Source organism: Panicum hallii, chromosome 2 (genome assembly GCF_002211085.1).
Source record: "Panicum hallii strain FIL2 chromosome 2, PHallii_v3.1, whole genome shotgun sequence".
In the NCBI taxonomy this organism is placed as follows: Eukaryota; Viridiplantae; Streptophyta; class Magnoliopsida; order Poales; family Poaceae; genus Panicum; species Panicum hallii.
This window is the reverse complement of record NC_038043.1, coordinates 9,495,072-9,510,943: the sequence shown is the minus strand read 5'-3', so window position 1 is coordinate 9,510,943 and position 15,872 is coordinate 9,495,072. Positions and strand designations below refer to the sequence as shown.

Here is a 15,872-nt window from a genome sequence, read left to right as displayed (position 1 = left end):
ACAAGCAACGAAGCGCCATGTTACACCATTTTCCTGCAATTGCTGAATTTGAAATATCCACGCTCATATTGCTTTGAACTACCTTAATATAATGGCAAGTATTGTTGGGCGCATTTCTATTTGTTGCAATGTGCCTTGAGATAGAGTGGAGGCATGAATCAAATGTTCTAGTTTCAGCCCTGATGCAGTACCATCGCAATCAGGGTTCATAGCAGGTTTTTTTGGTCAACTTTGATATATAGTGTTCATGCAGATTACACACAAATCATGCATAACAATCAGCCATTACATCCCACCAGCATAGATCACACACGCCATGATTTGCATAACACCATTCCTGTTGGAATACATGAGGATTGGAGAGGAAATTGAACTAATTTGTCTATCGATCCTTCCCATCACGAATGGAATTGAAACGTAAAATTTGTTATTTGCTACTCAAGGTTTCAAACGAGGCATTAGAGTGGTCGATTGAGTATCCAGCGGCTGAACATGGCGAAACACCTCTCAGGCTCGTACTCAGGTGCCGTATGCCCAGCACCCTGCAATTCCAATCCCCATTCCGATCCATTCCAGTGCAACAGTTAGCAATAGTAAGCTAGTCTGATGAACGTAACATAATAAAGACGGGATCAATTGATCGAGGGTGCACGCTCATCGTACCTTGGTAGTTGCAAATGTCATGTTGTTTGAGTAACTTATCGTGAGCCGGCAATTTAACAAAAGGAATGAATGAACTGAGGTACTGCGCTGGTGGTGAGAGCAAGATAACTGTCATCAGTGAACTCAGTTAGTAAGACGAATGTCTTAGCAAAAGTAAGGGACGAAGGAAGTAGCTAGAGAGACCCACCCAGCTGACTGCCCATCAAGATGCCAGGCCCTCCAGTCATCAACGATGGAGAAGAAGTTGAGAGATCTGACCCAGGCCTGCGTGCCCAGGTGTGGCACCACCAAGTCATGGTCGCCGCTGCAGCCATGGTAAAAAAAAATCACACATCTCATGCCCTTCCATGCCGTGGGAAACAATCCTTATTGCAAATGGAGGAAGCCTACCTATATACCAACGCACGGTAACCTCTGGACGTGAGGTTCCGGTGGTACTTGATGGCACTCTTGATGGCCGCCGAGTATGGCAGCTCTCCCCTCATCGTGGCATCTGACTGCATCGACAGTTCCCTGATCAATTTGATGTAGCTCGAATTCTTATTGTTGCTGCTTCAAGCGGAAACATCGAATGAAATAGCTAATGGGAATGCCACCTTGGAGTGACTAGCTATGGTAGCTCACCTCCTTGATCCCCAGAGCGTCTATCGTTTGCCCAGTAATAGGACAGGTAGTAGTGGTAAGTCTGCACATGTAAGAATCTCACATAGCAGAAAGATGTAAAAATAGGTGTCCCTCACTGCACTGAGCAGAGATGTTTTTTCACCAAAGTTGACTTACAAAGCAACCAAATGCAGGACGAGCTGGTGGATAGTTTAGCTGCCCCACTCAGCTGGTTTCCTCCCGTAAGATCTTTCTACCGTCAGAGCCGTCCATCCTGCTTCTGTTTGCATTTGGTGCAGGAGACGCGAAAACACACTTGTCCAACAGAACTTGGCCCTTCTCAACTTCCGAGATGAGCTACATGTAAGGCAGTGCAGGAAGCCATCTCTGGAACCATCAAGAATTGACAACCAAATCAACTGAAAGCATGTATAAATGATCATTACATCTCACGGAAATTCACATATGCATGTACTAAACATTCATTTGAAGAGGTGTTCACTACATTATTGAAAGTATCCATAGCCTGAGCACACAGCGCATTTGCAGGGTTAGTGTAGTCTTCTCCTTGGCAATGCTTCGATATCGTCTACATATACATATAAAAAAAACATACCATTAGAAAAATGAAATTATACAGTCAGAGAGAAACGCCACTGAAACTAGGACAACAGAAGTGAGATGGTCACTGTATTATTAGATGGATATTATTAATTACCTCATATAATTGATCTGATATTATACCAAATCCATGGGCAAAAGGCACTTTAGAGCTAAAATCAAAACTTTCCCCTGTCATTGGGTTGCCCACAAGATACCCCTAAGAGGAGACAGAACAAACTGACATATATAAGGCCATGTGAATGAGCAGAATTACCGAACATATAGTCGTTGTACTCAAGTTCTCGATGACACACTTAAATTATGTATAGGTAGAGGCTCATTGATTCAAGAGCAAATTATGATGAATACCTTGAGATTAGGAATGAAGTTCATTCCTGCGTCAATACCTGAAGAGGGCCTAGCTAATCAGTACATCAATATTTCTCGCAAAGAGGTTTGTCAATTGTTGCGGATGTATGAGCAATTCCTGACCAAGTTGTCTATCATAGGTAGCAATAGGTGCAATCAGTACCTTCTAAAATAATCTGCGAAAGGAAAGGAACAATTTTCCCAGCAAATATACAACATAGTCATTAAGAATACATATTTAGTATGCATAACTATTGGTTGCGCCACAATATATATGTAGCAGGGTTTGTATATATGATACCTTGTAGAGAAACTCATGCAACTGTAATGAGGACGAGATATCTCCAACATCATAGCCTTTGGGTTCTCTCGCTGCACCAAAGTCGTTCAATTTCGTCGGCCAGATGTAATTTCATCGGCCACAAACAAGCCGACGAAAATAACTTGTTTATTTCGTCGGCCAACACAAGCCTACGAAATTTTCGTCGGCCCAGCGCAGGCCGACGAAAAAAGGTTCATATTTTCGTCGGCTAGGCCCTGGCCGACGGAACAAACAGTACATTTTCGTTGGCCTGCCCTAGGCCGATGAAAATATAGGTACCCTAATAGCGTGATTTGGATGTCGTTCGAGGCCCGCACGCACACTTCTCCGCCCCCGCGCCTAAGCCCCCCCCCCACCGCCGCCACCGCCCCTGGGTCCGCCGCCACCGCCCCGCGGGCCCCCACGCGGATCTGCCTCTGCCTCGCGGGCCCCCGGTACTTGTCAACTGGATGGATGGTGGTTTCTGATGTAGCATGTTTTAGTTTTAAAATTTAACAAATAGTTCTTGTGCAAGCAGCTACTCTGCTCTATAAGAAAATGATCTGATATTGTTTCTCTTTTTGTGCTTTAGACGTTTCACACAAATTGTAGCGAGCAAGGTGGGAAGTGAGGGTCAAGGGAGCATAATATAACACACCATGGGAGGCAGCCATAATGCATTTTCTCCCAATATGCATGTGCTTCTTTGTGTTGCCTTCCTTACAGGGAATTTAGAGTCAATTCTACCCTGATATGCATATATTAACAAGTAGCTATACACTTCCTAATTAGTTAGGAGTCAGGAACAAGAAAATGCTTCTTGGAACAATATTTATCACTGAGGAACTTGATTAGCACTATCTCCTGTTAAAGTTGAGAAAAGGGTATATTGTTTTGGAGGTCATATATATTGAAGCTAAGCCTCTCTTTTAATCAATCACAACACATGATGTGAAAATAAAAAGATCATTTCATTGTTTCTACTATAATTGTTCAGAGTTAATCACGCCGTGCCGCCCCGCAGGCCCCCGCCCCCGCCCCCGCCCCGAGGCTCCACGCTGTGCCCCCGCGGCCCGCCACCGCCCCCGAGGCCCCACGCCATGCCCCCGCGGCCCGCTGCCGCCCCGCAGGCAACCGCCGCCCTCGAGGCCCCACGCGGTGCCCCCGCGGCCCACCGCCACCCACAGGTATGCTTGCCCGTTCTCTTTCCTGCTAGTTTCGAACTGACCGAATAACTATTAAACTTAGTGATGCATTGTTGTCCATTACTCTAAGGTCAGAAACTGTATTACTCTTAAAATATTTGTGTTATATTTTTTTGATAATTATTGTTTGCTTAGTATCATTAATGAAGTAACATTTCTCACTTTCGTTATGAAGTAGCTAGTTTGAGAAAATGAGAGACGATCGAAGTTGGATGTATGATGGTTGGACAAGTAACGGAATGCATACGCAAGAGTGGATGGTCAACACACAAGCTTTTGTTGATCATGTATTTTTCTTGTCTCCTGGCGGTGGTTTGGCAAAGTGTCCATGTAACAAGTGTCAGAATTATTCTCATCAAGTCAAGATTGATATGGAGCATCACCTATGCAAGTTTGGTTTCATGCCGAATTATGAGATGTGGTATGAGCATGGGGAGTCACAAGAGCAGGAGCCATACAACATAGTTGATAGCTTTGAGGAAAATAAAGATAGGATGGATGCAATGATGGATGATTTTGTCCAACAGGTTGAGAATGTTGCTGAGGTACCGGAATATTTTGGTCTGCTTGCGTCATCAAAAGAACCATTACATGGGGCCACTACTTTATCACAGCTTGCTGCTGTGACACGGTTAATGGCTATAAAGTCCAAGTATAACTTTTCAGTAAGTTGTTACAATGATCTTGTTAACTTAATTTCGAACATGCTTCCAAAACCTCACAAGTTCCCGAAAGACTTTTACTACTCAAAGAAGCTGTTAGCTGGTTTAGGGATGCCGTATCAAAAAATTCATGTGTGTGAGAACAATTGCATGTTATTTTGGAAGAACAATGAAAATCTCAAGTATTGTTCATTTTGTAAGAAGTGCAGATACAAGAAGGTGGTGAAAAAAGATGAAAGTGTGCAGATAACAAGTGTGCCCGTTAAGGTGTTACGGTACCTACCATTGAAACCAAGGATTCAACGGCTGTACCTATCTCAGAAGACTGCAAAACATATGAGATGGCACAAAGAGGGAATTTCTAATAATACAGAATGCATCAGCCATCCATCTGATAGTACGGCTTGGAAGGCCTCGACCATTATGATCCAAGTTTTGCAAGTGACCCCCGAAATGTAGTTTGCATGTGTAATTTAATTTCTTTAATAACAATAAATATATACTTGTCTTTGAACAGCAAGAAGAGGAAGGTAGGGGTGCGGATGAGGAAGAATATATCGCGAATGTGGATGGCGATGTAGATGGAGGTAGTGGAGAGGGAGATGGGTGCGAGGACAGAGAAGAGTGCGAGGATAGAGATAGAGATGCAGAGGAGGAGGAAGACAAGGATGAAGAGAAGGATACTGCTGCACAACCTGTGTTCAGGTACTTATGATCATTTTATGAAAAATTTTATATGAGCTAAGTAACTAATACAATACATTTAGATTTAGAGGCAACAATGTGATGACTCCTGCAGCAACCAATCCAGCAAATCATCGACAGATTAAGCCACATGGGGATTGGTAAGTAATATATTTTATTATTGTGATTGTTTTATTTAATATATTATAGAGTTCAAGTAAGAAATATGATGGATATCATGTTCTAATTGCAGGCAGTGGGGCGACATTTGTTGGGAGGGAAGAAATAGGTTAAGACCTGTGAATGCAATATTGGGAACACTTTGTCGGTTTCACTACCCAGGAATGGTCACAATTGGAGGTGTGCTTCAGTCTGCATTGAAGTGGGAGCACTATAAGCTGCAATCGGATGATCAGCGAGTCACAACTGCAGCGAGAGTTTGGAATGAGTTCTGGGTACTTTTTTATCATAACTTGTCTAACTTGTATAACTACTATCTATTTGATTCATTTATAAGTTGTCTAACAAATTTATTTTTCTTTTTAGGAGAGGTATCGTTTGCCGGAGGGGGAGGAGCAGTGCCTACAAGATAGGGCTCGTTCTATGTTCGATAAGGCAGCGATGAAGGTGGTAGGGACATGATGTCCAATGCTCGTATACAGTGCATTTGTTTATACTATAAGAAAATAAAGCTGCAAGATATGAACAAGAAACTGGATGCTTCTGAGATATATCTCCGAGAGGATAAGTACCTTGAAGTTGATATTAGCGGTTTGCCTTGGTTGAGAAAGTGTCCGGATGCTTGGCGAGCACTTTGTGCTTACTGAGCTTTACCTAGCTTTGTGGAAAAATTCAGGATGAAGAGAACTAATCGTCAAGCAGGACCACGGGTTACACAAAGATATGGAGCTGATGGACACCTTCGTTTGACTCATCGAATGGTAGGTATTTATTATTTCAATTTGATTATTATGTACTTACTTGCAATATCACAATTTCTTCTTTGCCAGGAGGCACAAAGTGGGGTGGCCCCAAGCTATATTGAGACATACATTCGAGGCCACTACGGCGCAGATCCTACACAGCTAGAGTTGCTTTGCAGTGAGAATGGCACACATACTCTGGTTAGTAAAAAAATTTGATTTCAATTAAGCGATGATTCGAATATAATCTTATTATTGGTTGTTTGAATGGTAGGTGAGATATAGTGATGAAATGGTGGCACGTCATGGGAGGAGTACGATTGGAGGAGTGATGTGGATGTCGGTGTCTTATACTCAAGCGGGGAAGGAAGAAACATGGCAGGTTTAGCATGTTGAATGGCGTTATTAATACAAGTGGTGTTTTGAGTGAGGCAAGGTGTTCCCAGTCCACTCAGAATTCTCGGGGCTACCAACGGGAAAGTGAAAGGGAAAGTTGACTGCAGGAGGAGATAAGGCAGCATAGAGAGGTGATGCAGAGGCAAGAGGAGTGGGCAAGGCAACAACACAAGTACATACAAGGTTTTTTCGCTCAGCAACGACAGATTCAGGTACTATGCAAGTTTGATATTTTTTGAAGTCCTTGTGCACTTTTCATTGCTATAAGATACTTGATCTACTATCGGTTTTTTGGAAATGCTAGCGGCTACCCTTGACTTACAATTTAATTTGCCACCTCTTCCTTCGCCTCCTCCTCCACCGCCGACTTTTGTACCATATGTGCGTCTACCGTCTCCACAAGTGGTAATTATATCATACAACTAGCGATACTCAAATTTTCTTATATATACATACTAAATAGATTTAACTTTTTCTATAATCAGGGTTCGACGAGTACTCATCCTCGAGGAGTTTCTGCCAGCCCGTCCATGCCACCATCGACAGCGCGTAACATCTCTGGAGATGACTGCTGCAGCAGACATAATATTACCTCTCCTTGATTTGTGTTTTCGCGTTTCGTTGACATATATATATGTCATTTAGACTATGGATTTCATGATTGTACTTATTGGATATATTTGATGATTGTGTGATGATGTATTTCATAATTCTGCTTATGGATATGTTAAGTAATTGTTTATGGATGATTGCGTTTCATAACTGCTATTATATACAGCTGTTTTTTAGCAGGATCCCAGTATTTTCGTCGTCTCCGAGCTGACGAAAATACTTGGCTGACAAAAATAATTGTCGTATTTTCGTCGGCCGTTAAAGCCGACGAAAACGTGAACATATTTTCATCGGTCGTGTTGGCCGACGAAAATAGCATTATTTTTATCGGCAGCCGACGAAAAAGCGCCTATTTTCGTCTATTTTATTCCGTCAGCCTACCGACGAAAATAGCTATTTTCGACGGCTTTAGGCCTATTTTCGTCGGTTTCTGGCTGATGAAATTACACTATTTTCCTGTAGTATCTAAAGAAGGAGAACCCAGCCCCAACCGGCGAATCAACAAAAAGTATATATGACACCTGCATGCAGATTGAGTAACCCATCTAACTATCAACTGGGTCACTACTCTATTATTAGAATGCAGGCTGAATAATTATGTAGCTTCTGTCACTACTCTATTGTTAGAATGCAACTGCGGCCATGTCGTCATCCTCAGCACCACCATCGTCATGTGCAATAATGGCGGCCCGTCGCCGCAACCGCAGTGCAAATGGATCGAGCTCCTGCCCCTCCTCTGTTCCTTCGCTAGGCTCCAGGGGGCAAGGACGAGGAGAGACGTAGGGATGCATGGTGCCTGGCGCAAGGAACAGGAGGACGGCAGCAGGTAAGGCAGGAGAGACGCCAGCGATTGGAGCTGTTCCAATCATCAATTCAAGCCAGCGCCGTGATGCCTGTTTGGGCTGACCACATTTCATCACAGCTTCCACGCGCGTGACCTGAGACAAAAGATTAAGCAACCCGTAGCGATGTTTTCTCGATCCAGCTTTGCTATTCTGAGCAGGAAAGCACTTTTTTCTGATAAATGTGAAAGAAGCGAAACGATGTTAAATGCGGGAAAGAATACTGACATCACAACGAACAAGTACACTGTATCTTTCTTTCTTTCTTTCTTTTTCTTTTTTTAGACAAATACACTGGATTGACCACAGCTGACGATCGTGTGGGGACAACTAGCATCAGCTAAACAAGTACACTGTATCTTTCTTTCTTTTTCTTTTTCTTTGTCGACAACAAGTACACTGGAATGACCACAGCTGACGGTGGTATGGGGACAACTAGCATCAGCTACTTCGAACGGCTCCACGAATGCGTGAATCCCCACAGCTGCACAAAAGAAATGTCAGTGAAGGACGTGCGAAATCAAGTACAGAAACGAAAATGTGTAACAGCGGCTGCAAAATGGAAATCAAGCATGTGGAATGTTCCATCTGAATAGTGGTTTTCTAATAGTTCACTAATTCAAACTACATGCAAGAGAAATGTGAAGATGGTGCTTTTTCTTTTTCCTCCCCACACCCGTGCAATCGTCGTTATTCATCATGTCCTCAACCAAAACAGAGAACTACTGACCTCAAATTAATCTTATGAGTTCAGTTGCGATACTGCAAATGCGAATGACCAATATCATCCAGCATACTTGTGGGTGAAAACTATCTAAACAAAGCATCAAGAGTACTACTTCTCACGACTTTACATCTCTACCTAGTCCACAAAAAAAAATAAAGATACCACCATGAAAAACGTGCATATAAATTCCATTTCTGACCAGTAACATCTTCAAATATATATATTGGTCACATCTAATGATGTACAAACATTTATAGTTTGATTGTATTTTACTAAAAGGATGTACACACTTACAATAATAAACGTATGGCCAAAGTATGAACTTTGAACTCAAGCATTTTAGTAAAACACCACTTAATTTCTGCAGCATTTCTTACGTGTCATATTAATCATATTAATGAGTACCAAACAGTATGACTATCCCATACAAACCTTATTGGTGTAACTCAAACTAAAAAAATACCTTACCTCAACATTCTTTAGTTCAAACTCTGGAGTATATGCCAAGCATGAGTTTCCAAATGTATCGCATGATCCACTGCTTCCATGTAACCTATTCAAACAGGATTTAGATACCATAGAGATACTATTCTCCACTAATCGAGCAAAAGTATGCCAACATAAGACAACTTACAAATCTTCATCAACACGCAATGCGAAGCTTCCACCACCTCCAAATGCCAAAGCATCATTCAAGCACAAATAGTAGAATCTGTTTGCACCTGGATATGCTTTCAAATAAGCTCTTTGAACCAATAAAAAATATTTTTATATATTATTCTAGTGTAGAAAAAAAATCTGAAAAAGGGTAGAGGCATATACAAAGTTGACAGTTCAATAAATAGTAAATGTCAAGTTATTTTGAAACGCATAAAGTTGTGTTATCAGATTGCATCGTTATCTTCAAAACTATGGTAGCATGCATATTTTAATCTTTCTGTCCCACTAACCAGTAACTCAAACAAACTGGCATTGTCCAAGATGTCTAGGGAGTGACTATGATGAAAGTAATGTTGACAGAGACTAGATATAACAGGAAATGGCTACTGGCCTATGAAACAACTCAACGCTTTTTCTGGATACTCAACACAAGCTAATCGTTCGCATGTTTTTTTCCATAAATTATTCTTACCAGTTGGTCTGAAAAGTCTAGGTTCACCATGTATTGTTGTGAACACAAATGTCTGGTTTGTTCCCTGGTCCAGAAGACAAGTAACAATAGTTACTATACAGGATGGATAAAACTTAGCAATCTTCATGCACATGCAGCATGACTTATGCATGAGTACAATGTGCAATTTCTTTATGGCTGACCTGGTATTTCCTTTTCTCTGTAGGCCGCAAAGGACTGTTCAATAAGCCACCAAACACAGCCCCTTTCATATCTCCAACAATCTAATGAAAGAGGAAACAAGAGAAACATCTTTAAAGAAGAAACATGGATTCCACAAAAAAGTATGGCACGAGTAACAAACCCTTGAAATGGTAAATGCAAGTAGATAGTTGGACATACCAATAGGCATGGACCCTGAATATTCTCACTTCTACGAAGAAGTGTTCTTAGAGATATCCCATGCTTCCAGGTGCTGCACTTCATTTTTTAAAAAACAAGAAAGAATTACAAAGTGCGCAGATAGACATTAAAAAAGGTATTTTCCGAGAGAAAGCTGTAAGCATGAAAGGCTGATTACTATTTTACCTATATAGTAATACCCAGTGGCACCCCTTTAAGGTCCCAGGGAGAGAAGAATCAAAGAAGGCAAACAGTTTTGGAGATACAAACATAGACTTTTCAGTTAGATAATGAAGAGTGCCTGAACAGTCTGAAGTCGATGTTTCCTCATTTCCATTAGAGTTTCCCACGGATCTGTATGACTGATGGACCTGGTTCTTACTAAAATCTCCATTCCTTTCATCTCTCTCACTTTCAGACCCAGACTCCTCACTCAATTCCAGCGGCAGATCTTGCCATGTGAATTCACTCCCTCTCCATCTCTTAGGAAGTGACTCAGGAGGTAATGGTCTCAAAGTCCCTGAACAAGGTGAATTCTGCTCAGGCCCCGAGTTTGAGGTAGGTAGAAGGGACAATACATAAGAAGATAATGACGACTTCTTGGGGGAAGTAAAATGTTCTGCTGGGAGAGATACTGCCTGGAAAAATTTCAGGTTATTACAATGTCCAAAAGGCAAAAAGCAAAAGATGTGTTATTGAAACTAAAGCAGATCACTGCTTAATGAAGAATTCATCGACATCTGCAAACTAAAAGTATCAAAACTACAGATGATCCCTATAAGCTATACATTCAGGTTAATTTCGATCTCTCAACAAATATTGACAAATCATTTGATGTAGCATGGAATGCAATGTTGTAGACATATTGCTGAGAAACAATAGGTGATAAAGATACTAGATCTATTAACTACTTCAAATAACATAAATAGAAAACAAACTGGGATATCAACATGGACAGGACGGCCAACGTGGGGTTCATACATTTAACGGACCTGTGCAATTTTGCCAAAGAAGACTTTCAGGCGTTTGAGTTATACATTTAAAGTTGAAGGGGCCTGATTTCAAATCAATGCATGGTTCATATGTTTGCTCACTGAACACAAACTTATTCGAATGGATCAAACCTTTAAAATCTGATAAGTGAAGTATCTGAGCTAACCCTTCCAAGACTTTTCAGGTGAGGTTAGGCCCAAACTGCCGTGGGCCACAAAGATCCCATCATCGTCCATAGGGTGAGGACTTAGAGATCACACATGAATTATTGAGAAAAACGTTAGCATGGTTACCCTGCTCGGTGAACTTTCAAGCATCGGAGTGAATACAAGACATTGCACAACAATGCAATAGTAAAAGAGGCAATCGCTCTGCACCGCTCGCGTTGCAGCATTATGCAAATGCACATCCAAATCTGCACATGCAGGCGGCGGAGGCAGCAGCAAAACCACATGCTTTATCTTAGCTTATCTTCACAGGACGCCATTCCAAGGTGCCTCATTTCGCCCAGGAAACCCAACCCCCAAATCCGAATCTAGTAGCAGCTTCCGAGCTAAGTCATCCGCAATGCCCGCAATTCGTGACGAGGGAAGACGAAAAAATCGATTCTTTGGCCCTGATTCGACAGCACGGTCCTCCAAGATCCCACCTTCCGCGAGATCCCAACTCCGCCGCACCAACCACCGCACCAACCCACAGAAAAAAAGAAACGCATGGCACCGGCGCAATGCGATTGCCCGGAGGCCGGAGCGCGGGAGAGATGCAGATCTCACCTGCGGCGGCTGGACGGCGGCGGGGCCCGGGGAAGGGGAGACGGGGGAGTCGGCGAGGAGGCGTGAGAGGCGGTCCGCCACCTTCTCCTTCCACGCGAGCATCGCCTCGCCTCGCCCCGCCCCACGAGTCACGGCCGCCCACCTTTCCGCGAGACGCGGCTCGTGGACGGAGGGCAACAAGCGACCGCGCGAGCGAGGGCGGCGCGAGGACGAGGCAAAAGGAAGGAAGGAAGGGGCGGAAGGAGTTTCAAGCTTGGGTCGCTGGCGCACGCCGCACCCGTGGAGCAAGTTAGGCCTGGCGCCGAACCGGCAGTCGCCACGACCGCACGCGGTTCACACGGCACGGCACCTGCGGGCGGGGTGGGGCGGCGCGGTCGGGGAGACGCGAGAGCGGTCAGCGGCCGTCCAAGCGCGTGCATCTTGAACGGGAGAGCTGAGGTCAGCGTCAGCGATTGATGCCACGAGCGACCCCACCAGTCAATATGTTTGGTTGTTGTCGGGTTAGATCGAACCCACTTTTACTGGTGCAGCGGTGTTTGGTTAAAAAGTACTAAATGCGATTGGTTCCATTCCTTCGAATCCAGGGGATGAATCGAAACCACTTCATCTCCATCCCCTCGTCGGCTCCTACATTAGCTTAGCGTGGGCAGAGGCATAGGCACGGGCAGCGCACGTGCTGCCAGCGAGGCGGGCAAGGGCGGCGCGAAGCTGGACGGCGGTGAGTTGTAGCAGGGGCGTGGAGAGCTGACACCAATAGCCGATGCAGGGCGGCACCGTAAGAGGGCACGGAAGTAGGCAGCACGGGGCGGCCGGAAGTGGCCGATGTGCGGCGGGCGAAGTCGAGCGCCGGCGCGTGACCGGCGGATGAGGCCAACACCGGCGCGGGACGGGCGAAGGAGGCAGCGGCGAACGTCGGCAGGAGGCGACCGGCGAGGAGGAGGCAGCGTTGTCGCACCCTGCGAGGAGGAGGAGAAGAAGGGCCCACAGGTGCTGTGGCGGAGCAGCGTGAGGGGGGCACGCAGTGGCGTGGGGAGTCCGCGACAGCCCGCGGCGGCAGCCCCTCCCGCGGGAGCAAGCGGCGGTGCCCGGCGCGACGGGAGCCCGTGCCGGGCGGAGGCCGGCATAAGGGCAACAGTGGGCGAGGTCCAGTGGCTGGGCAAGAGGTAGAGCAGAGCCGTATGGAGGACGACCGCGAGCAGATGCATCCAGATGGAGGAAGAAGATAAGAAAGAAAAAGAAATATAGTGCGAGAATGACAATTGGACCCACAAATGACACGTGGATCTTGTGGATGATTGCTGCTAACATAGTCAAAACAGCATCGAACCCATCCCTTCCAACTTTTACAACCAAACAAAAAATGGGATTGGATTCATCCCTCTAACCAAACACTAGATGGGTCGAACCCAGGTTGAATCCAAACAAAAAATTAGAGATAGACCCGGCCCATCTCCAAACCAAACACATGCTAACTAATGCGAATGATGGGGATTTTCTTTTTTCCAACCAGTTAAATGTAATTTCCACTTATATGCAGTAGATTTTGTATAAATATGTGGAGCAGTTTCATTTTGAGAATTCCTATTTATCATCGTCCGAAGGGAGCATTAGCAAAACTGACAGTAGTTTTTATTTATTTTTTATTTTTTTGCAAGGCTACCACTCAGATTACAGTTATAGTGCTATTTGTAATTTTTTTTCATAGCAACCTTGCAAAGTTGAAATAACAGCTCACAATTGCACCAAAATTAGAGGGTCAGATCCCTTGTTTTTTTCCCATTTATCTAGTCTTCATTCAGCTACATCCTAACGCAATGTACAGTAGTCTCCACCTAAATAATGAATGTCGTTGATTGCTATCTTACTGCTTATGTCAAGCTATGTAACCATTGATATATGCTCTAAGATCTAAGAACATTAGTTGTGCTGCTGCGGCGGTCCACGTGGCATATGCTCCACGTTCCAAGCAGTAGTGATCGGTCGTAAAAATCTAACTTCATATGCGCATGAAGCGACGCATGGGGGCTCCAAAAGTGGTTTCGAAGAAAAACCATCAAATAAGATGGACCTGAGTGCAAGAAACAAATAAATGGAAGGGCGGCATTAGATTGGAATTATGACCAACCCGGTCACTTGTTCCCCAATTTCAAATATTACGCTCGATAGACATAGGATCCACTTTAAAGTTTGATAGCATTTTTCTCTTGATTTTGTGCATTTTCCATTTACTTGCCTTGCCAATGGAGACCTGCTCGCCCTATTTTTGCGCTGCCTCTAATTTATATCCTTTGCATGCCATTTTTGGTTTGTGTAATCCATAGATCTTGTTAACTGGTATGGGAATAAATACATTTGATAGCATGCAACGATGTTGTTTTTCATTTGTTCCTAAAATCCTCCTCAAACCAACTGAGCTCTCTCCATATGAATTGGCATGCATTTGATTGGATGTGAATGGTTCAGAACGACCGTGGGGCTGCGGTAGTAAGGCCAGGATGGTGCGAAAAGGAGCAGGGCAGCAGGCCATGCAATCGCTAAAAGGAGAACTTCAGAGGAGTTTTTCCATTTTGGAGTGTGGTTAGGGGTAGCATGGCCAAATTAGTTACGGACTAAATATTTTGAAATTTTCAAGAATACGCAGGAGAGCTGCATATTATTGCAGTTACAGACCAAATATGAAGGTTAGTTTTGGAAAAGGATCTAGGAACAAGAAAAACAAAGGGTTTAAGAAGGAACCATACAAGTGCAGCACTTGAGAATGGCACAACAATAAAAGTTACATATGAATATCATTTCGCTGGACTATAGGAAAATATGTACTCTCCCCGATTCAAAGTATTGGTTGTACAGGATACTGGCACTATCTACTAGGTGAAGTTTGACCAAAAGTTTCTACGAAAATATACTGAGTGAACTTTTCTTCGTGATTCTAGTAACATGTATCCTGTATTACCATTATTTGTATAAAAGAATAAAATTTAAAAAGTTTGATCGGCAGGATTCCTAAAATGATCTATATTTTGAACCAAGGGAGTATACCTGAGTTATTTGGGAGTGCAAGTGCAGAAATTTTTTTATGAGGAGCTCATGTTAGGTTTCCTTCGAATTTCTAGGCATTGTATGGGGACTTTATTAGTGTTCTTAGATGCTTATGGCTCATAGTCCCTTTGTTTGTCCCAAAGGACCACATACATATAAACAAAATGGACATAGGCAGAATTCAAATTCCTACGGAACTCCTCTACACTCCCTTGTGTTCCTAATTAAGTGGCATGTCACTTTTTTATTGTGCCGCCACCTTTAGCGTTTAGCCCCTTTTTTCCGTACCGCTGATGCCCTCGGCGTGCCGAAAGGAGTAGAGACGGCTACTGGATTTCGTTTAGAAATCGCCACTGAATTAGGTCAGGCCCTCTGCTCCCAACCCCAAGCCTGAATGGAATACGTTATCTCCCGCACCAACCTAGCGTTCTCACGACTTGTTCAGGTTCAGTCATGGCAAGAAGAGAGCAGTTCATCAGGCAAGCATAACGACAGGGGCTCGTTCAGGTTGTATAGTCGATTTGGAGACGCCTTGGTCGGTGCCTGGGCAGGACATGTAGTGGGACGGTTCAACCGATGCGCCCGCCCGATTAGACAAACACGATGCCTCGTCTTAGATTAACCATGTTGCTCTTGATGATGGTTCTGAAATCTGAAATATAAAAAGTTGACGAATGGCGAGCGACCGATGGACAATGGTTTATCTGAATCTGCATGTGGGCAGTTGAAGCCCTACACTCTATAGGGTTGGGCAATGTGATGGATGACTTGTGACAGCAGCTGCGGCCTATAGACACTGCAAAATCTCCTCTCTTTCTCACTCACTCTGCAAGTCTGCATGCTGCGAAGTGGAGTGAAACCGGCAGCAGCTTTCTGTGCTATGCGATCAGCAGAGTGCATGTAGCTCAGCGGGGTGGAAGACAATTTTTCCACGAAGGCGATGATGTATCTTTTGTTACAAACG

General features: G+C 44.0%; 1 protein-coding gene and 1 pseudogene across 2 annotated transcripts; both read right to left on the bottom strand.

Moving 5' to 3' along the window:
• Positions 1 to 244: 244 nt before the first annotated feature.
• Positions 245 to 7,812, bottom strand: LOC112880865 (annotated as a pseudogene).
• A 425-nt stretch (positions 7,813 to 8,237) lies between these two features.
• LOC112883302 (TLD domain-containing protein 2) lies at positions 8,238 to 12,406 on the bottom strand. 2 transcript variants are annotated; one of them, XM_025948586.1, is made up of 8 exons: positions 11,870 to 12,402; positions 10,290 to 10,741; positions 10,104 to 10,176; positions 9,905 to 9,985; positions 9,723 to 9,786; positions 9,225 to 9,312; positions 9,059 to 9,143; positions 8,238 to 8,347 (listed from the first exon to the last, which is right to left on the bottom strand). In XM_025948586.1, exons 1-8 carry the CDS (start codon positions 11,969 to 11,971, stop codon positions 8,309 to 8,311), a joined length of 984 nt encoding a protein of 327 aa, XP_025804371.1. In that variant the 5' UTR covers positions 11,972 to 12,402; the 3' UTR covers positions 8,238 to 8,308. The 2 variants fall into 2 exon arrangements, with proteins under 2 accessions (XP_025804371.1, XP_025804372.1); XM_025948587.1 differs by having other exon boundaries at positions 8,244 to 8,347; positions 9,059 to 9,128; positions 11,870 to 12,406.
• Positions 12,407 to 15,872: the final 3,466 nt, after the last annotated feature.